Here is a 22,237-nt window from a genome sequence, read left to right on the forward strand (position 1 = left end):
ATACCATGATATATTAACAAAAGCAAAGTTTAGAGCAATTTTCCATGTAACATTCTACAACACTGCTTTTTTTTTTTTTTAATTTATTGATCCTTATTTATTGAGCAACTAAACCTGATTTCTTCAAAAGAAAGGAAAATGTCTGGATATGCCAATTAGTCCTACTGCAGTTTGAGGAAAAGTAATTAGCTCACAGTCATTCAACAATATCCCTTAATATATTCAAACCCTGTTTAAATATTAAATTTCTTGATTTCACAAGGATATCCCAATTAAGAGTCCATTTTAGTTTCTTACTAGAACTAATGAAATTCAAGGGCTTTTACAAGGTGGCAGCCATAAAAAGGACATATGTTTTATACTTCTTAAAAAAATTTTACAGTCCTCAGCTATATACGGTTTGCCTGTAACATGACTTGTTAAGAGTGTGATCCTTCTGCATTTCTGTTGCAGACTAACATAAATGAAGGTAGGGGAACCAAAATGTTTCAAAAACCAAATCTATTTTCATTTTTAAGAAACAATAACCTTTTTTTCTCACACAAAAAATTAGTTTACTGCTTTGAAAGTTCAAGTTCTATCATTTTTATATATAAACACAACTGGATATGATATTTAAAAAAAACACATACACATAGATATATAGAGCTGTAATAAACAAATTCCTTTTATAAACAAAATTTTAACTGAAAAGCCACAGTAGACGGAAAAAAAGAAGAAAGGATATTACTTGGTAAAATCCAGTGACATCTACAATAGTTTTACAGCACATTTAAGCATTCTAGGGTTTTATATCTTCACCTGCCTTCCATTTCTTACTTGCTCCTTAAAAAATTGCCAATTATGAATCCAGGTTCGATCTCAAACTAAGTCCTGATTGTGAGTGCCAGAAAAAGGAAAACACTCCAAATTTCCATTTTAATAGAGCTTCAATTAAAAAATGGTTTTATTTAAAACACAATGCCCACCCAAATGGAGGGGAAAAAAAAAGAAAACCAAGCAGCAATACTTAATTACACATAACATTCATTATATGGGAAATGTTTTCTAGGATGGTATCTAGAATGCACTTGCTCTGTCTCTTTAATAATTAATGGACTTAGAATGACACTACCAAAAGTAAGATTACTGTCTAACGGGCACACACTTACAGTACTGCTAGCCTTAAAAGCAGTAAAGCAAAAGAAAACATATCAAATAGCACATGCACATCTTACAGAATTTCCACTGAACTATCAATGGCTTCTATACAATGTGCCTCTTTTCCGTAATTGTATTAACAGCTACCAAGAAAGGAAAGATGAGATTAAAATCAATGGTACTGAACTGAATTGTTTGAAGCCAGTGCCCCAAATGTGGGGAAAAGTGCATTTAGTTCAGCAGCAATATAGCACAGTGTGAAGATATTGTGCTTAGACGCAGATATTCCAGAACTGAGATGTACAAGGCAAGTCAAGATATAAAACCATAGTACACTGTTAAATAACCTTGAAACATACATATATTGCAGTGTTCAAAGAAAAACATTCATTTCATTGTACAAGGCTAGGGAGAAATCCTTAAAGTTACCTATTGTAGTTTATGATATAATAAATACATATCTATATAGCATTGTATATACATATATAGAATGTGTGTGTGTTTATGTGGGTTTTTTGTTTTTTTGCCAAATTATTCTGTTAGTTTTTGTCATTCTGCAACTTTCAGGAGTGAAAACTCTTCCATACTATAAGTTTCTGTTTCCCCAAACAAGATATTTATACTAGAAAAGATCTCAATACCCTCCCCCAACCTAAAGACTCACTTCATGTATTTTGCTTTACAATTGATCAGAGAAACACAATTAAAAGAATTCTAGAATTTTTGACTGTATCTTTTCACTTGCCAGTTGTTTCAACAAGCAAATATCTTTTAATATTTAAACCAGCTGATGCAAATTCTTTAGCAGAGGATATAAACTAGATTTCACTGATTAAAACAGAGCAAATCAAACAAACAAACAAACAAAATCCAGTGATTTACTCTGACTGTAAACAATATATAAAATTTAAATCTCAAATTTCAAAATAAGTTAAAGAAAAATTCTACCTTTAGGGCCTATAATACTACAATGATCTGACAACTGGTAAGGGGAAAATGTATATAAAAAGTTGCAACAAAATTGTCCATTTTTTGCTAAGAGAAAGTATATCTAACTATACTACCTCTGGCCCTTAAATTTAATAACTTCATAATTTGTTGGCAAATGTTTTTAGCAAACTGGCGTATCATATTACACAACAGAAAAACATCCATCAAGTTCAGCAAAGAAAACTTATATAAGCTTTTTGTACAGAATTAAAAAAAATCTAAATGGCTATGATTCCTCTATTAGCAGAAACACATAATGCAGTCTTTATAAATCTGCCAAATATATCAATATCTACATAAATAGATACAGATATAGATATGAAACATTAATGGCAGTCTATTTTTGAACAGTGTGTGGGACCAGCAGATTTGTATCAGACCATGGCACGATATGGACCCTGCATCTTTAGGAACTGAATGATAAAAGAAGGACCCCCAGCAACAATCTGAGGTGGAAGGTGACTGAGTGGACAGTTCTCAATACTCATGATTGAAAGCTTGCTGCAAAGAGCCAGCTCAAAGGGAAGGCTATGTAGATTGGGGTTGTCATTCAAATACAGTTCTTCTAGGTTCTCCAGTGTACCTGTTTAAAAAAAATCAAATCAATTACTATTTTTTTAAAAAATCAGTTACTATTTTAGAATTTCAGTTGGGCATGATACTATCCTGGGCATTATATATACTGAATACACACTGACTCTTATTCTCTTCGTTTTAAAACTCTACAACGATGGATCTCCCAATTTTATTGCATATTCAAATCAAGTGGGGCTGATCTAAAGAACTCTGATGTCCAGGTCATGTTCCATACCAATTAAATTGGAATTTCTTCCTTTATGGTGAGTTTTCAAGTTTCAGGTTTTTTTTAAATACACATGCTTCAAGTCCAAAGATTTTGTTTGGGACAGCTTGGCATTGGTATGTATTTTTTCAAAACTCCAGAAGTAAGTTTATTGTAAACTGGTGCCTACAATCACTTTCCTGTTATAAACAATGTGATAATCTCTTTTTTAAATAAATTTCTCATACGGAAAGATTTTTGTTACCTTCGTATAAATCTTTCACTGAGAGAGTTATCACATATTTGGCAATAAGCCAAAAAATCAACTTACGTAATAATCTTAAAAAATTATCTTAGACTGTCTCAGGATATTCACACTTTCTAGGCAATGTCTCCTGCAATCAAATGAGGCCAGATGAATAAACATACTAGAAATGAAGGTGCCTCCCATGTTTTCTAATTTTTAAACTTCAAAACTTGTGATATTTAATACTGGTTGTGATATTTCGTTAGAAGACTAACGAAAATAATGGCTATCAGGTAATGGATGTTTACATTTAAGATTTTAACTATGAGAAGTTACTATTATTATTCTTACTTTACACAAGTAGAAAACTTGAAGCTTAGGGAGTTTCCATATGTTACCCAAAGTCATAAAGCCAATAAGCAGCATGGCCAGATTTTGAATTATATATCTTACCCCAAAACCGTTTTTTTAAATTAAAGTATAACTTACATTATAACTCTAAACCCATTCTTAACCACTAATCTAAAGGGTCTCTGAAACAGCATGATATAGATGGAAGAACATAATATATGGAATTACTAATTTAAGAACTACAATGTAACCTCAATTGATAATTCTCTTTGTAAAATGGGGTTACAACTTGCACTGACTAAAATTCAAGGTAGTCACATTGATTATATGAAACACTGAAAACATTTCAAGATACTGTTAAATAGTAATTTAATCAAATAGTAAAATTAATCCTAAAACCTCAAGAAGAAATGTTCTTTTGGCATAAGACATTACTAGTTTAATTCAAGCTTGTGTAATTTTTAAACGGAAGAAATATAAAATAACTCATCTAAAATAAGGTTAAACATATTGGAAATGGAAGTAGGTCAAAATATTCTCAAATGCAGTATTAACTCTAACATCCCATGAGGAAACCTAACCAAAACCAACCATCCGACCAACCAACCAAATACTTGGAGCTCTATTTGAAAGAGAGAAAGAGAATCTTGACTCTGAGGTAACATTAGGTGACAAAAACATATTTGTCCTATTTATCTGAAATACTGTTTGAACACATGAGAGCAAATTAGTACAGTCAAGCATCCAAATGGTTCATACCAATTTCTTCAGGAAGATGAGTGAGTAGGTTCTCTCCAAGGCCTAGATGTGTGAGATTGGTAAGGTGACCAATGCCTCTGGGAAGGGTGGTCAACTGGTTGTTTGTCAAGACTAATTTCTAAAAGATTAACAAAATAAAAGATAGTTACACATGGATTTCCTACTACTGATATAAATTTAAAATAATGTATCTACTAAGCTGATAAGATAAATTAATAGGTAAATTAGATTAGGTAAGAATCACTCAATAAATTTTACTTTCAAAGTATATCGTTTGTTAGCAAGTGAAAAGCAAACATAAAACTGAGCTCTAATGCTAAAATAAAAAATCTCTAATTAAAGAATTATATCAAATTCTTAAGAAAAATGTGCAGTTTGGAATGTACCCCCAAAGCTTTAGTCATATAACTATAGAATCACCAGGATAATGTTTTACCTGTAAATCCTTAAGGTAAGCAATTTCATTTGGCAAGGATTCCAATTTGTTCTCCTCCAGATCCAATTCTCTTAACTTCCTAAGGTTTCCAAGACCATGGGGAAGCTTCTTTAGAAGATTGTTTGATAATATTAGAACCTAAGAGAAATTATTGATAGTGTTTGGTAATTCATGAAATGGAATTATATATTACCATTGGGTGGCTTAAAATTTATTAAACTGCTGATTTTCCAAAGAGTGAATATATATATTTTTAAAGATGTTATTTATTTATTTGAGAGAGAGAGAGAGAGATCATAAGTAGGCAGAGAGACAGGCTGAGAGACGGGGAGAAGGAGACTCCCCTGATGTGGGGCTGGATCCCAGGACCCTGAGATCATGACTTGAGCTGAAGGCAGGGGCCTAACCCACTGAGCCACCCAGGCACCCCCCAAAGAGTGAATATTAAGAGCAATGTTCACTATATAACATAAAACATTCAACTTACTATTCTTAAAAAAAATCACCATAGCTATTGGAAATAAAAGATTTAACTGAAGTCAAAACTAATGAAAGCAAAAGTTTAATTTTACCCATAACAAATAAAATGTAAAATTAACTACTTGCATTAAAATTCATATAGTTAATGGTATTTTGATACTGAGTGGTTACCAATGTGTATCTGATAGGAAACCACTTATTTATTCAAAACCCCTTACAAACCATCACTTTTAGGGAGGTAATGATTTCTAAACTGCCTATTTCAATACACAATAGTTATTATTTATGGTATATTTATTATATTGCAAGCCATCCTCTAATATACTGAAGAGGGGAAAAAAGTAGTTGAGAAAGACAGTCCCTGTTCCCAGAGAAATTACGGTGGTGGTGGCGGTATTATGAAGATAACACCGAGTATGGGGACAGTGGAAAAGAGCACTGAATGGAAAGACCTACATAAGATTCTAGTTGATGTTTTCTGCCCACTTTTTTCCCTGCAAAGTGATACCACCTATAATAAAATAAACATACATAACAAGACCAGAAAAACCCAGTAGCTATCGCACTACTACTTGCAAGGCACTAAATGCATTGTCTGCATTTTCACATTTAATCCCAACTCCAATCTTCTGAGGAAAATACTATCATCTTCATTTCACAGCTGAGGAAATTGAAGCTTGGTCGAGTTAAATCCATAAATAGAGATAAAAGTGGAATTGTACCCAGATCTGTCTTCGTTCAGAATTCATGCTTTTCACCACTATACATACTATTTGACCTTACTAAATAAAATAATTTTAAAAAGAAATTAGATTTTAAGAAAACATGGATACAAAGGAAACTTTTTAAAATATATATTTAGGTTGCCTGGGTGGCTCAGTTGGGTTAAGTGACTGCCTTTGGCTCAGGTCATGATCCCAGAGTCCTGGGATCAAGTCCCACATCAGGCTCCCAGCTCTGCCGGGAGTCTGCTTCTCCCTCTGACCCTCTCTGCTCTCATGTTCTCTCTCACTCTTTCTCTCTCTCAAATAAATAAATAAAATCTTAAAAAAAAAAAAACAAACATAAAAATATATATTAGTAAGCTTTTTCATAAAAAGGACAAACATTCCAGGGACTCAGAAGCTGGAGAATTCATCCTTCACTAAGGAGGGGACAATAAGATGGATCTTTAATTACGGAAAATAATTTAAAAGGAAAAAAAGGAATGAGAAGAGGATACTCTAGATACTGAGAATAGTAAGACTAAATGTACAGCGGTGCCTGGGTGGCTCAGTCGGTTGAGGGTAAGCCTTGGCTCAGGTCATAATCCTGGCATCCTGGGATGGAGCCCTACATCGGGCTCCCTGCCCAGTGGGAAGCTTACTTCTCCTTCTTCCTCTGCCTGCTGCTGCTCCCCCTGCTTGTGCTCCCTTCTCCCTCTCTGCCAGATAAATAAATAAAATCTTAAAACAAAAGATCAAATGTATATAGAGCTAGAAACATGCACAAATTCCCAACAAAGAAAATATCTAATTGGTTAAATAAGAGCATACTAGGTAATTAGGATGTAAAAGTGGGCCAGATCATATGAAAGGTCCTCATCGCCAGTCTAAGGACTCCATAATCATTCTGGTAGACATTAGTGCAGGATTCCTAAATAGAGTTAAGGGAAAAACTATGTTCTAAAAGATGCTAAATTGTAAAGACATTTCTTTTAAAGACACTTTATAGCACTCAAACCTACTAACTTTTAGTGGGCAAGAGTAATTCAGAAGCACTGAGCCCAGATTAAGTTAATACCTCATCATCCTAATACAGTTGTATGTTTAAGAGAGCTCTAACACTTCTAATTATGATCTTCCTCCAGTAGAAATTGCTTATTTTAACTGGAAACTTTATAAGCAAGATGAATGCAGAAGAATCTAAGGAGTTCTAAATAAATGCTCTTTTATACTCACCTCAAGAGAAACAAGACCAGACACATCCTCAGGAATCTTTGTGAGCTGATTGGTGGCTAAATTCAATTCTACCATACTGGTCCAAGTTCCAAAATCCAAGGGAAGTGATGTCAACTGATTGTCCTGGCAAAGACAAAAAGAAGTAAGTAACCACAGTAGAATGATAAAAACAAAAAGCTTCATATACATATACCTCTCTTTGGAAAGAAAATTCTTAATTAAGCATAAAACCTAATTCCCCTTTTTGATACCCAAATAAAAAATGAAAAAGCAATGAAAAATCTAAGCCTCCGAACTAGTTTAACCTTTTTATTTTGAAGTTAAATTAGAAGTTTGTTACTTATGTGACTATCCATACTGGATACAGAAAACTATACTATACAGACCAACAATTGAGATTTCAAAGGTCCCGGTGAAAAACAGGTTTTCCCCATTTCACAATAATATACAGAAATCATGGAATAAAATGTGGATGCTCATGAGCACAATGGAAGAAGAAATACTGAATTACAGCCCATGAGGAAATCAGAGAAACACAATTCTAGAGACACTGAGCAAAAAAGGAGGAGAGGAAAAAAATCTTAAGAAGATAGCAAATTAAATCATTAAAACACTAACTTATAGTAGCCCCAATTTTACTTTAAAAATCCGTAAGAGATGGCAAAAATACATTTCTCATTGAATACTAAAAACAGATGATGAAACAATATGATCCAATTTTGTTTAAAAATTAAATATAGCTACATGCAGAAAAAATTGTGAAATATATATTGACTATTTTTCTTCCTGCTTCCTCAAATCTACATATAAAATACATTTTCATCAATAACAACTCTTACCACAGTGTATTTGTTGGGAGCTATTTGTATCAAAAGAGGACCATCAGTACCCCTGATGTATGCCAATGTGTTAACAGTGATGCTACCTCAAGTGGTAGGATTATTTTATGTCCTTTTTGTTCATTTGTATTTTTAAATTTTTCTGCAATACACATGGATTACTTGTCTCATTTTACACAAAATAATTGGTAAGATTAATTCCAAGTAGCAAACATCCATTTGAAAACCAAGTTTTTCTTTTATTATAATATTTACATTTACTACCTATTCATTATAACACAAACTTACTATCTACTGGTAACTAGTAGCTTGATAAAGCATTTTCATTAAAAAAAATTTACTATTGGTGTTTATGAGGAGGAAAATATCAGGTTTCATTTTGACTTCTTTCAAAAAAAATTTTATTAAACAGCTGTCATGCTATTGAAGAAAAATTAAGGCAAAGCTCTAGGCAAAGTTTTATTTCACTGAAAACAAGCCTTTCCAAGCTAATGTTAAAGTAACATCATATCCATAAAAATGTATCACCAAATGCAAAAAACTAACGAACACCTGGACTACTGTGTTCCAAGACTCTTATTACAAACAGAACATTCAGAATAAACACAATTACCACTACTAAATCTCATATAACTGAAATGATGAACAATAATTTTATACCTGTTTAAGATTATGTAAGATTATCTTGAATTCCCACTAATTCACTTATTACATACCTCTGAAGAATTATCATAAAAGATACATATATTTACAAGTATACATAGAATCAATAAATTCTACATTTAGACTATAGTTCATAAAGACCCACAATTATGTTGAAATAGTTCATCAAAGATAAAAGCCTTTAGTATAATACAATAGAACACTTACACCTAGAAGCAGGAGATCTATGTCCCCTGGATTCCTACACCTCAGCCACAAATTAGCTATATGGCCAATTTACTTTTTACCTCTGGGCCTAAAGTTTGTTCACTATAAACAAAATCACTGGAAAAAATCAGGTTTCATTTCTTTCTCCTTTTTCCTTATTACAAATGTGAAACTCATTCACTATAGAGAATACAGATATGCAAGAAGAAACTAAAGATCACCCATCAGAAGAAAACATTTGCAAATTATATATCTGATAAGGGGTTAATATCCAAAATATATGAAGAACTCCTATAACTCAACAGCAAATACTATGCAGCCATCAAAAAACCCTGAAATCTTGCCATTTGCAACAGCATGGATAGAACTAGAGGGCATTAAGCTGAGTGAAATAAGTCAATCAGAGAAAGACAATGATCATATGCTCTCTCTGATATGAGGAATTTGAGAGGCACAGTGGGGAGTTCTGGGGGGAAGGGAGGGAAAAAAATGAAATGAGATGGGACTGGGGAGGGAGACAAACCATAAGAGACTCTTAATCTCAGGAAACAAACTGAGGGTTGCTTGGGGGGGGGGCGGTAGGGATAAGGTGGCTGGGTTATGGACATTGGGGAAGGTATGTGCTGAGTGCTGTGAACTGTGTTAAGACTGATGATTTATAGACCTGTACCCCCGAAGCAAATACACTGTATGTTAATAAAATAAAAAATAGGCAGAGGATTCAAACATTTTCCCAAAGATGACATACAGATAAATGGTCAACAAGCACATGAAAAGATGCTTAACATCACTAATCATCAGGGAAATGCAAATCAAAACCACAATGAGCTATCACCTCATACCTGTCAGAATGGCTGTTCTCTAAAAGACAAGAAATAACAAATGCTGGTGAAGATACTAAAAAAAAAGAGGGGGGGGCCTTTGTGCACTGTTGGTGGGAATGTAAATGGGTGCAGCCACTATAGAAAACAGTATAAAGGTTCCTCAAAATATTAAAAACAGAACTAGCATACAATTCAGCAATCCCACTCCTTGGTATTTATCTGAAGAAAATGAAAACACTAACTCAAAAACATATATGCACCCCCATGTTCATCGCAGCATTATTTAAAGCAGCCAAGATATGGAAGCAACCTAAGTGTTCACGGGTGAATGAAGGGATAAAGAAATTTCAGTACACACACACACAGAGGACAGTATTAAGCCATAAAAAATTACATTTTGTTTGTGACAATGTGAATGGACTCTCAGAGCAGCATGCTCAGTGAAATAAGTCAGATGGAGAAAGACAAATACCTCTTACAGATGGAATCAAAACAAACACCAAGCTCAAAGATAAAAAGAAAAGATTGATGGTTGCCAGAGGTAAAGGTTAGGAGGTGGCAAACTGGGTAAAGGGAATCCAACAGTATAAACTTTCCAGATATTAAATAAGTCAGTCATGGGGGTGTAAGATACAGCATGGCAACTATAGTTAATAATACCGTATCACATATCTAAAAGTTGTTAGGAGAGTAAATCTTAAATTGTCATCACAAGAAAAAATATTCTGTAACTATGTATGGTGATGGATATTAACTAGACTTAGTGTGGTGATCATTTTCCAATATACAAATATTGAATATTATGTTGTACAACTGAAACTAATATAATGTTATATCAATTATTCCTCAATAAAAAAGATCATCCTTAAAATAATTATGGTATTTAAAGATAAACATACTCTAATAAATTCTGGCTATATACACATATAAATCTATAGATACTTAATATATTTAAGCACATTAAGAACAGTTTTTAAAAACTGTGTGGATGCTTTAACAATCTTGCATGCTTTAACTTTTTCCTACTAAATAGAGAATGTTTCAACTGGTATTAATATTCTTCTAACCTTGAGTATTATTTTTAATGACTTCATAGTATTAACAGTGTATCAAAGATACACTATTAAAAAATGAAACCTTTGTTAGGTTGGTACCAATTAAATAGAAAATTCTATAGTAAATATCCCTACAACTACGCTTTCATGGATATTTATGATTATTTCTTCAGGATAAAGTGCTAAGAGCATGCATGGCTCTAAGATAACTGTTATCTAATACAAATTGTCCTGATGTATCATTATCAGTTTAGACTCCATCAGCAAGTAACAAGTGCTCTCCATACTAATAAAGAAAACACAAATATTAGTATAAGTACTAATAATAGCAGCTTTTCTCCCCCTCAAAACAAAGAGAGGCTTACCTTCATATTCAGCTTACTTAATACTTTTGCTCTGGAGAAAATTCCAAATGGGATTTTGTTGATTCGATTGTGTTCCATGTTCAGGGAATAGATGGTGGAAAACTGAGATGGACCACCTACTGGGTATAACTGGAAGCAATTTCTAGCTAAGGTCAAACTATTCAGTTTCACAAGACTTGATAAAAGACTCTGTAAACAAAATAAACATACGAATTAGAACTGTAACAAGATTATTCCATAGAATACAGAGCAGTAGTCACAAATGCCTCGAAGGGCCTTCAGGTAACAAATCAAAGAGACTCATTGTTGGGCTAGCTCCGTGATGCCTTACAGGGAGGACAGTCACTACTCAGCTCACTATTGCCATATAGGAATATGAAACAAACAGATTTCCAGATTTTATAGGAAACAGAAAAACTCATATAAAATCTGATTTTTATTCCTTGGCTTTAGCTTATATAGAACACTATAAAGAAGGGGGACCTGGGTGGCTTAGTCAGTTAAGTGTCTCTTGATTTTGGCTCAGGTCATGATTTCAGGGTCATGAGACTGAGCCATGTTGACTGTGGAGCCTGCTTGGGATTCTCTCTCTCTCCTTCTGCCCCTCCCTCATTTCCCCCCTCTAAAAAACAAAGCACCAAAAAAAAAACACTCTATAAAGAAAATATGCCTGAGGGTAAGAGGTATCTCGAGTGGCCAGTTTGAGAACCTTATAGAGCAGAATCTTTGGCATCACACAGTCCTGAGTCTGAGTCCTGGCTCTGCCACTTGCTATGTGACCAATCCTATTCAGGTCCGAGTTAATTATCCTCTAAATTATTATTAAGATTAACATAATACTGACTCAGAGTAAGCTGTTATTCAGTAATTTAATGGCTCCTTTAAAGAATATTAAATTCAGAAGATAATAACACTTCCTGATATTATGTAGTAGTGTTTTTCCATATGGTAAGATTTCAGAGGGAAATATGCATCTATCAAACAAGTATTTACTGCAGATACTACCACCATATCCCCTCACTTCAGCCTCCCACCATGTAACCACAGTGCTAGAGCTTAGGTATTACAAAAAAACCTCTGCCATTAAAATGACTAAAACCTATTTAGAGAAATAAAGCACAAAGATGGGAAAAAGAAAACAACACATAACTGTATATAATCACTAATAAATTATATGTAATATGCTCTTGCTTTTCTAAGTCTGCTTGAAGGAAGAACATTAGCTTGTTAGAAATGTAGACCTTTCGGTCCTACTCCTACCGAATTGATATGAATCTTAACAAGATTCCCAAGTGATTTGTATGCGCACTAATGTTTGAGAAACACTGGTATAGGCTATAAAACAACTCTGAATCCTAGCTCTATTTTTCAGTGGCTTGTGACTTTAGGCAAACTATTTCTCCAAACTTTAATCTGTTCATTTGTAAAATGATGATGCCTTGTTTTGTTAAACTGTAGTGAAGACATTTTAAAGAGATAAAATACATAAGTAGGTTTACATCTCTAGCATATAATAAGTGCTTAAATTTTGAGTCCCTTCTCTAAATTTAAAGAAAAGAAGAAATACTAGAGTAACTGGAAAAGCAGGAAGGAGACTGAGAGTGAGCTAGATCTTGAAGGATGAAAAAAAATTTAAATATTCAGAGAAGTAGAAGAAACATTTTGGATTGAAGACCCAATCAGAGAGGAAACAAGCTGTGTGAGGTATGTATGTGTGTATATTTTAAATAATGTTCAAATATCAGTTGTATACCAGGAGGAAACTGAAGACTCAGTACTTGAGGTGTCAGTCGATTCGTAGGACCAGCTGAAAGAATGAAGTAACTATGTAATTGAAGGTATAATTATATGGTGAACTGAAACTTGTTCTTTATGCTGAACGTTAAGAAGCTTTCAACATTTGTCTACTGATGTACACAGATAAAAGGAAGAGCTCAGGTAAGAGTGCTGAGAACACTTTGCCTGGCAGTCAATTCTGGAAAAATGCCTACATCCTACTTTACTGAAAGTACATGAAATTTTGAGTCTCATGGTAAAAATTTTTTTTATTATTCTTACATGTAGCTAACTTTACTGACATTCTTTGAAAAAAACTGCAGAAATCTGAAAAGAGGCAACAACAAGGCAACTCTCCAACCTTTCACTCTTAGGGCATATAATGAAGCTATGAAGTTGCTTATCAATTCCTTAAAGTCAGACACATCTGGATCCCCATCCTAGGTCTTCCACTTACCAGTTACGTGGCCTTTGGTGAATTAGACAATCAGTATATTTCTTACAGTACTCTTAGGAAAATAAGGTACAACTCTGCCTAACAATATAACGTATCTTAAGTCTTATTACCCTTCCTATTTGATAATACCCCAATAATCAATACAATTATAGTGAAGATTCAAATGGGATAATCCATGTAGAATCCCTAGCCTTACACCTTGACCATATGTACTTAAATTTAATAAATTCCTTTTCCTTCTATGTGTCTACATTAAAACTAGTCCATTTTCAGATAGTCATCAAAAAACACAAAAAACTCTATGGTCATTTTGCCAGCTCTGATTTCAGCAATGAACCCCAATTGAAAACCACTTTCCTGATTGTGCATGCCTAACCCAGCTTGAATGTCTAGTAAGTGCTGTCTAATGGATTTTGTTGTTTTCCTTATTGTGCTTATTATAAATGCAGATAATTACATATTTGCATTAGGAATATGCTGTTTCCAAAGCACACAGACTCCTTTTAAATAAGACTTAATCCTTTCCCAGATTTGGACCGGACCAATCAAGGGCTTCCCCCATACCTTCTCCATCTGAAAAAAGGCCACTTTAAATACGTGCATGTGGGAATGAAAACACATACACATTGTGCACACACACACACAGACATTTCTTCCACAGCCAGACTGAAGAGAGCTGTCTTCTTTATAATTCTTTTACTAAAAATAAATCTTGATTAATTTTAGTCACAAAATATTATATATGAAACTAATTAGCACAATGTCTGTATCCTGAGGTACCCAATAACTATTAGTTTTCCTTCACTGATAATTAGATATAAAAATAAGTTTTAAATTTTCTCACTTCTTGAAATTTAATATACACCCAATCTTTATGTTCAGCCTGACATTGTAAAAGCAGTCAATTTTACTTAAACTCACAAATCACACCTAAAAAAAATCCCAGTAAGGTCTAATTATTGTGCTAATTACTGTTATAAAAGGAGATGACTTTAAACAATAGAACCCCACCTATTTTTACCATTCTAAATGACCACTAGCAAAGAAAGACAAAAATCCAGACAGTCTAGTTGTCAGGGTTATCTCTACAATCTGTGGATTCTATTCCTAATCCCGTTTAAACTGCAGGTGAGATACCGTCATAGCAGTTTTAGTGAACTGGTCCATCTTAGCAAATACAGTCCTGAAAAACTGGTTTTTGTACTCTGATCAAAGGTTTTCTAAAAACCCAAACACCCAGAATAAGAGAAGCAAAATTAATAGGTACTTTTTTCCATATCCCTAAAGTAACAAATGAATCATATACATTTATTTTATAAACTAACTGCTACAAGTCTATAGCTTTATATACTCAAACTGTTCTTTATAAATCGTATCTAAAAACATTTGCCCAAAGTACCTTTATTTTTTTTCCTTTTAATATCTTTATTAACATATAATGTATTATTAGCCCCAGGGGTACAGGTCTGTGAATCGCCAAGCACCTTTATTTTTAATTCAAATACACACACACACACACACACAGAAAAACTAGAAATAAAGTCACTTATAAAAAGCATTTTTGACTATTAGAAAAAAAGACGTTTTGCAAAACTCAATCAGTAAGCCACAAGTCCATTCTTTTGTTAGAATAATACAGTAAGACATAATGCTTGAATAACCGTAAGCAAACATACAAGTTGTGGGTATGCTAAAATAATAATATGTAGCAAAAGAATAAAATAAAAGAGTACTGCATTCTGCCCAAAATAAACAAAAATATTTTTTTATAGAACAAAACCCAAATTAAAAATAATGTGTTAAGAAGTAACAAATTTTGGTGACTGGTATATGCTTAATAAGCTTTAATATTATTGTATAAACAGAGTAATAATCTGGATCATATTAGTGTTACAGCTAATATTAACATGATTAATAAATAGTGTGTTCTATATAGCTTATTCTTTTCGTGAACCATATTTTCTACAGCACTTTTTTAAATAACTGAATTGGGTGGGGTAGTTGAGTTTTAAAACCAACCATACAACTTTTCCTTAATAGCTGCTACTGTCAGTTCCAAAATGATGTGAGAAAGATTTACATGATGATTACAATGGGAATGTAGCAAACTAATTTCTCACTCTGGTTTCTCCTTTCTATACACAAAACAAAGAAAAAATTAGTATGTTCCTACAATCATACCTATTCTCTCTTCCCTGGAGTATTTATTTTAGTGGTGGCTAAATGTCCGTAGTATATTCATTATTTAAACGATCTCAATAATCAAATTATCCACCCAGCTGTAAAAATTTACCACCTCTCACCTCTGGTAGAGCAGAAATGTTATTGTTCTCTAAATTTAGCTCTTCAAGGGCACTGCATTTTGCCAGTGATCTGGGTATTGCTGACAGTCTGTTGTATCTCAGACCAAGACGACTTAAACTGGACAGGTTTCCTGTGAACACAAAAAAAGGAATTTTTTTTAATCTGATAAACTTGTTAATTTCTTTTCTGACTTCAAATTACAACTGCTGGTATCAGGTTTAAACATCACATGTAGTGTAGCCAGCCTCTAGTTTTAAATTAAACAATATTACCAGCGTTAAAGAATTACGGATGTAGATGCTTGTGTCACACTTAACTTTTGGAGACAAATATTGTGATGTCTTTTAACTTTTATCATCTTTCTCTCTTTTTTTAAAGATTTTATTTATTTATTGAATAGAGGGAGAGAGAGATCACAAGTAGGCAGAGAGGCAGGCAGAGAGAGAGGGGAAGCAGGCTCCCCCCTGAGCAGACAGCCGGACCTGAGCCAAAGGCAGAGGCTTAACCTACTGAGCCACCTAGGCACCCGAACTTTCACCATCTTTCTGAAGTTTGCTCATTTCTTTATTTTTGCTTTGATCATTTTTCAAAAAGTTGCTGAATAACTTTCTTTCTTAGATGTAACACCACTACAATACTTACAGAAAGTATTTATTAGCTTATAGCATAAATTAAGCCTTGAAACCCTAGAAGGGCAGTCACTATGCCTCATAATCCTATCTAGTTATTCATCTGCATCTTTCCCTCTTGCTGAAGAAATCAGTGATTCAAGTTATAAGAAATCACTAAATCAAGCTAATTTTTACTCTTTACATCTTCAAGGCAAAAATTCGTCATTGATAATGAAAATATTCTGATAATTAAATACCATAAGTATAGCCAGCTATAATGCAGAAAAACTTAGCAAACATTTCAATTCCTGTAGGAATTGTAATTGGAATTATTCCAGAGGTGTACTATTTTAATTTACATTACTTTCGTATAATAGTGTCTGGAAACTGCAAGGCAAAAATTCGTCATTGATAATGAAAATATCCTGATAATTAAATACCATAAGTACAGCCAGCTATAATGCAGAAAAACTTAGCAAACATTTCAATTCCTGTAGGAATTGTAATTGGAATTATTCCAGAGGTGTACTATTTTAATTTACATTACTTTCTTATGATAGTGTCTGGAAACTGCAAGGCAAAAATTCGTCATTGATAATGAAAATATTCTGATAATTAAATACCATAAGTATAGCCAGCTATAATGCAGAAAAACTTAGCAAACATTTCAATTCCTGTAGGAATTGTAATTGGAATTATTCCAGAGGTATACTATTTTAATTTACATTACTTTCTTATGATAGTGTCTGGAAACTGGGCCAAGAGTTTGCTGGTTCTGTTTAAGTAAGACTCCATTAGGCAGAAAACTGAATTTAAAGGCAACAATAAAAACTATCACTTAGCAAAGACAAGTTAATTTTGTATTTAAAATGCTTTCTAAACTGGGGCGCCGGGGTGGCTCAGTCAGTTAAGTGGCTGCCTTTGGCTCAGGTGATGATCCCAGGGTCCTGGGACCGAGCCCCACGTTGGGCTCCCTCCTCAGTGGAAAGTCTGGCTCTCCCTCTTCCTCTGCCTGCCACTCTGCCTACTTGTGCTCGCTTGCTCTGTCAAATAAGTAAAATCTTAAAGAAAGAAAAGAAAAAAATGCTTTCTAAATTAATGAAGGATGTTTCACTAAATCTTTCTAATTACATTCTGGTAAAATACGTCAATTTCAGAGGGGGGAAAAACAAGCTGAGGATTAGATGATTTTCCAAAGCCCCAAAGAATTTAGAGATTAGAAGTAAGGGCAAGAACATTGTTATCACTGCACTATGACACTGAATATGATACAAATATTTCTTAAAAGTTGGGTTTGCAGAAAATAAAATAATCTGCTTTATGGTGAAGTACAATTATATTCATACTTGTAGTGGCAAAAAAAAAAAAAACCAAAAAAAAAACAGCGACCACCCATTTATTCAAGGATATATGAAGAACTATTTAAACTGGAGACACCACAGTGTCAGAGACAAAGAATTCTGTGTTATCTATGTGACTCGGGGCAAGTTACTTAACGGAATCTATTTCCTCATCCATAAAGTGGGGATACCAAATACTTGATAGGGTTGTCTAAGGGTTAAATACAACATGTGTAAGATATGTAGCACAATGACTAGTACATACATTCAAAACATGACTTTAATCTGTAGTATATGTCTGTACCCTACTATATTTTATACCTATAAAATTATGTTACAAAAAATTTTAAGATATGAAAGACTATGATGTTAAGTGAAAAAAGAAAAGAAAAATTATGCATTTGGTATGATCTCAATAATTAAAAAAAAACAAGTAGAAAAGAATGGAAAGAAAACATTCAAACTAAGTTATCTCTGCATGGTAGAATTATGGAAGATAATTTTTTTTTCTGTGAACTTGTCTTTTTCCTAATTTTCTACAGCTTTGCCATTTAAAAACATTTTGATAAAGAAAAAGTCTCATTATGAAGTCATTTTAATTTAAAAGACTGCAATATCTTTATACCATTCTCTTTTTGAATGAATATTTTACATCGTGGAGACGTTTTATACTAACATAGAGGTAAGAACATTCAGACATTTTACATTGTGAGGCTTATCTTCTCCATAAAGTGTAGATACGAGCTAAATTATGAAAAAACAGAGCACGGTGGTTTGAATTCTTAAACAAGCACCCTGATTAAAAAAAAGAGATGAGGGCGCCTGGGTGGCTCAGTGGGTTAGGCCTCTGCCTTCAGCTCAGGTCATGATCTCAGGGTCCTGGGATCGAGTCCCGCATCGGGCTCTCTGCTAGGCAGGGAGCCTGCTTCCTCCTCTCTTTCTCTCTGCCTGCCTCTCTGCCTACTTGTGTTCTCTGTCAAATAAATAAATAAAATATGTTTAAAAAAAGAGAGAGAGAGATGAAGAAACACCTAAGAAGCAGCTTATAATAAGAGCCATCTGAGAGTAATAAGCACAGACTCCAGCGTAAGATAATGTGAAGAGACTTATCAAAGCCACCACCTAAGTTAATGGCAAAACTAGGATCAAACTCAGCTGGCTCCTTGCAACAAGTAATCATTCTTCAAGATCTTCACGGACTGTGCTCCAGGTAGCTTGCCACCTCTTGACACAGAAGTGTATGTTCATTCTTACTCCCAGGCTATCTGTCCATACTACTGTGCTGATGGAAAGCATTTTTATTCCATACTGAGTCCAACACACTTGTTCGTGAAGCCTTCCCTGGCCATTCTATCAAGATCTCATGGATCTCCCTATAAATCGGACTCATGACTGCGTATTGTTTTCACTATAAAATGGCATCTAATTATACTTGTTTTTATGTTGTCAGTCATTTCATGGATTAGTAACCTTCCCCCAACAGGCTGAAAACCCTTTAAGTAAGAAACCTTATATATTTCTATCACTCCAGAGAATGTTTCAGTGCTAAGCCCCACAGCAGGCATTCATTCACATTTTCTTAATTAACTGCAGAAGCTAAAGCATTTTCACTATTTGTCCTTCTCTCCATTAGGAACAAAATGTTTACTCTTAAAACTGTATGAGGTGCTTTTCTTTGACCCATTCTCATTTTAAAATAGGGAGGGAAGGAAGAAATCAATATTTTATTATTTGCCTATCCCATGCCCACTATAGCTACAACAAGGCTGGTAATGGTGGACATTTTCCTACAAGCAGTGATAATATCTGATTTTAAAGAACTTCAAAAATCTTATGGTAAAATTTTAATTTGCTGTATGAAGTTGAAGACAGAAAAGGCAGTCAACCTTAGTGGGGGGGAGGGGGAACGGAAGACAGACCATTCCTTTCTTTCCTTCATACCACTGCTTACCCTATGGAAGAAGCCTGATTCAATGTAATAAAATGGCTGAAGCATTTACCAAGGAGTCTCTGCAATCTGCCAAAGGAGTAGCACAAAGACCCCATATTTTTGCTCGAACTGACATCTCTCATTCAGTCACTGTTTAGAGCAGAGCAGTACACAAATACAGTATTTTAAACATGATTTATTCTCATCAAAACCTAACAGCTTTCTCTAATAACAAAGATTAGTATAACAAATTCTAATTACTTATCAACTCAAAAGCCCAACAAATAGAACAGATTCCCAAAATTTCTCTTCCAAAAGCAAAATAACTCTTGAACTTCTCACTGTTAAAATCAGAATAGGTTTCTAGAATTTAAAAATTACATGAAAAAAATGTAGTGAAACTGCCACATGACTTTATCTAGTACTAAAATTAGTGGTTATTTAAACAAAAATAGTACCTCCATCTTTCCTAAACTTTTTCCTTCTCCCCACCTCCTTTTTTTGGGTGTGGTAGAAATTGAACTTTAAAAAATGCAATCTAGGGGCACCTGGGTGGCTCAGTGGGTTAAGGCCTCTGCCTTCGGCTCAGGTCGTGATCCCAGGGTCCTGGGATCGAGCCCCGCATCGGGCTCTCTGCTCGGCAGGGAACCTGCTTCCTCCTCTCTCTCTGCCTGCCTCTCTGACTAATTGTGATCTCTGTCTATCAAATAAATAAATAAAATCTTTAAAAAAAAATGCAATCTAGGAGAATATGCTATTCTGATGAGAAACTCACGTGTGCAAAGCTCTTATCACTTTACTGAGAGCACGGCACGTTAAGTCATCCACATTTTGCCAAAATCCATGTCTCTCGACAAAATAAAAGAGGTGAAAAAAATTAAGGATAAAATACCCAAATTCTCTTGTGCAAGGAAAAAAGCTGGACATCAGAAGTGTGACATTTTGGACATCAGAAGTGTGACATTTTCTTTCAGTGATTGGTTCTATCATAAACTAAACTGCAACCTAGAAATCAAGCCATGGCTTGCTTTAATGTTGAGCTATGTGACTAAGAAATAAAATCAACATTGCTGAGCTTCTGTGTATAAATGTAGGTTGATCACTGCCACTCACTGGCATTTAGCTTTTAAGTGCTTAACTTTGACTGTAAGTTGTTCTGTGCTCTGCTCTGACAGCTTGCCTTCTTATGCTGTCAGATTTTTAAATTACAGCAACATCAAATGGCTATGAATTAAAATTAGATGCTTTCAATTTCAGCAAATATAATCAGCATCTTTAGGTTAATTCAGTATAACTTGAGTGAAACTCAACTCAAATGATCTTAATTTTATTTTAACAAAGTAGCAAAAAAAAAAAAAAATCAACAGAACAGGAACATAGCTCTAACAATGAAAATAATGTCAACGGTATTTTTTTTTCCCAGAAACACTGAACCAAAAAACTGAAAGCAAACTGAAAAGCAAGCAATATAAAAATTCTTAAATGTCAAAAACCTAAAAGAATGCCACCATTAAAAAGAAAACTAGTAAAGTTGTTACATGAATCTGAACTGTAATTACCTAAAACCTAATTACTAAAACTCTACTTGTTGATATAACCATAATTACCGTATCATTTCTTCAGAGCCCAGCGCAACAAAAGACCTCTGTGAATTGTTCTGTGCTCCAGCCTTGAAGGCAAGCTCTTACTGCAGATTTCTCTCTTTATCTCATTTAAGAAGAAATAGAAAACAAAAGTTTTTCCTACTTGAGACCTCTAACCTCCCCCCTCCCACCCATAGTTTCATAAAATCACCACAGATCACAGGAGATTTAACATACCAAGTTCATAGTTTGAAACAAAATGACTGCTGTAATGAAGTTTAATATTTTTCTTTCGTTCATAACTGACTCTTGAATTAGAAAATATTTACATGAAAGAGAATATACGTTTTATTCAACAGGGTAGACTAACGGTTAAGTCAGAGAAACTATAAATATGTTTTGAAGTACTCTCTCACTTAACTACAACCAGCTGTCCCCTCCCTACTTCCTTCTGCCACTTCTCCACATCCTGTAAGCTGTCAGTGATCCTAGCACTGCTCAGCCTGGATGTAAATGGCAGTGAGTACTGAGCCAAGGAGTGAGAAACTACTCTAAGAGTGTTTGTGTTAAATAAAGAAAGGGGTAAAAACATCTCAGTCTACTTATAAGAAAAAAGAAAAGGCAAGGAAATAAAGTGATTTTTGGAAAACTTGATTATCAGGTGACAGTTAAAAGATCTCATTTCAACTGTGAGTTTACAGCAAGTTTCTTTAAGTCCAGGGAAAGGCGAGTAGGGCAGCTGCTGTAGGACTTATATCAACTGTGCAGGATAGATGTGGATTTTTTTTTTAAAGTTATACTTTTCAAGAAGTAGAACAGGAAAAAACAGGAAAAATATCAGGAGAATTATATTCCAATAAAGTTCACCACTAAGTGTTTCGGGTGAATTTCTCTTCTCTGATAAATGAGAAGGAGAATCTCAAAGGTCAATCAATTAAGACGTGATTTGTAACAGACTAAGACTCAAATGTTTGAATTTCTCACCAAATCTCAACCTTCTGCTATACAATCAAAATACTGGGGATGAGAGAGATGGAAAAGGCAAAAGAATTTTTAATATACATGGTTTATGATAAATGACAATATTATTAAAAACTTCAATAAGTATTATTCACTGCCATTATTTGGATTAACAGCTATAAATACTCCATTTGTTGAC

At 34.0% G+C, this 22,237-nt stretch overlaps 1 protein-coding gene across 1 annotated transcript in view; it reads right to left on the minus strand.

The window, feature by feature from the left end:
* Positions 1–643: 643 nt before the first annotated feature.
* SHOC2 (SHOC2 leucine rich repeat scaffold protein) overlaps positions 644–22,237 on the minus strand; it is a 92,157-nt gene continuing 70,563 nt past the window's right edge. Inside the window, exons 4-9 of the mRNA XM_080822660.1 lie at positions 15,614–15,744; positions 11,078–11,266; positions 7,125–7,247; positions 4,705–4,842; positions 4,269–4,386; positions 644–2,713 (exon numbers count right to left, since the gene is read on the minus strand). Coding sequence (XP_080678786.1) covers positions 2,505–2,713; positions 4,269–4,386; positions 4,705–4,842; positions 7,125–7,247; positions 11,078–11,266; positions 15,614–15,744 — 908 coding nt within the window. The 3' untranslated portion in view covers positions 644–2,504. The remainder of the gene's footprint in view (positions 2,714–4,268; positions 4,387–4,704; positions 4,843–7,124; positions 7,248–11,077; positions 11,267–15,613; positions 15,745–22,237) is intronic.

The sequence above is a fragment of the Martes martes genome (genome assembly GCF_963455335.1).
Source record: "Martes martes genome assembly, chromosome: 14".
Classification (NCBI taxonomy): Eukaryota; Metazoa; Chordata; class Mammalia; order Carnivora; family Mustelidae; genus Martes; species Martes martes.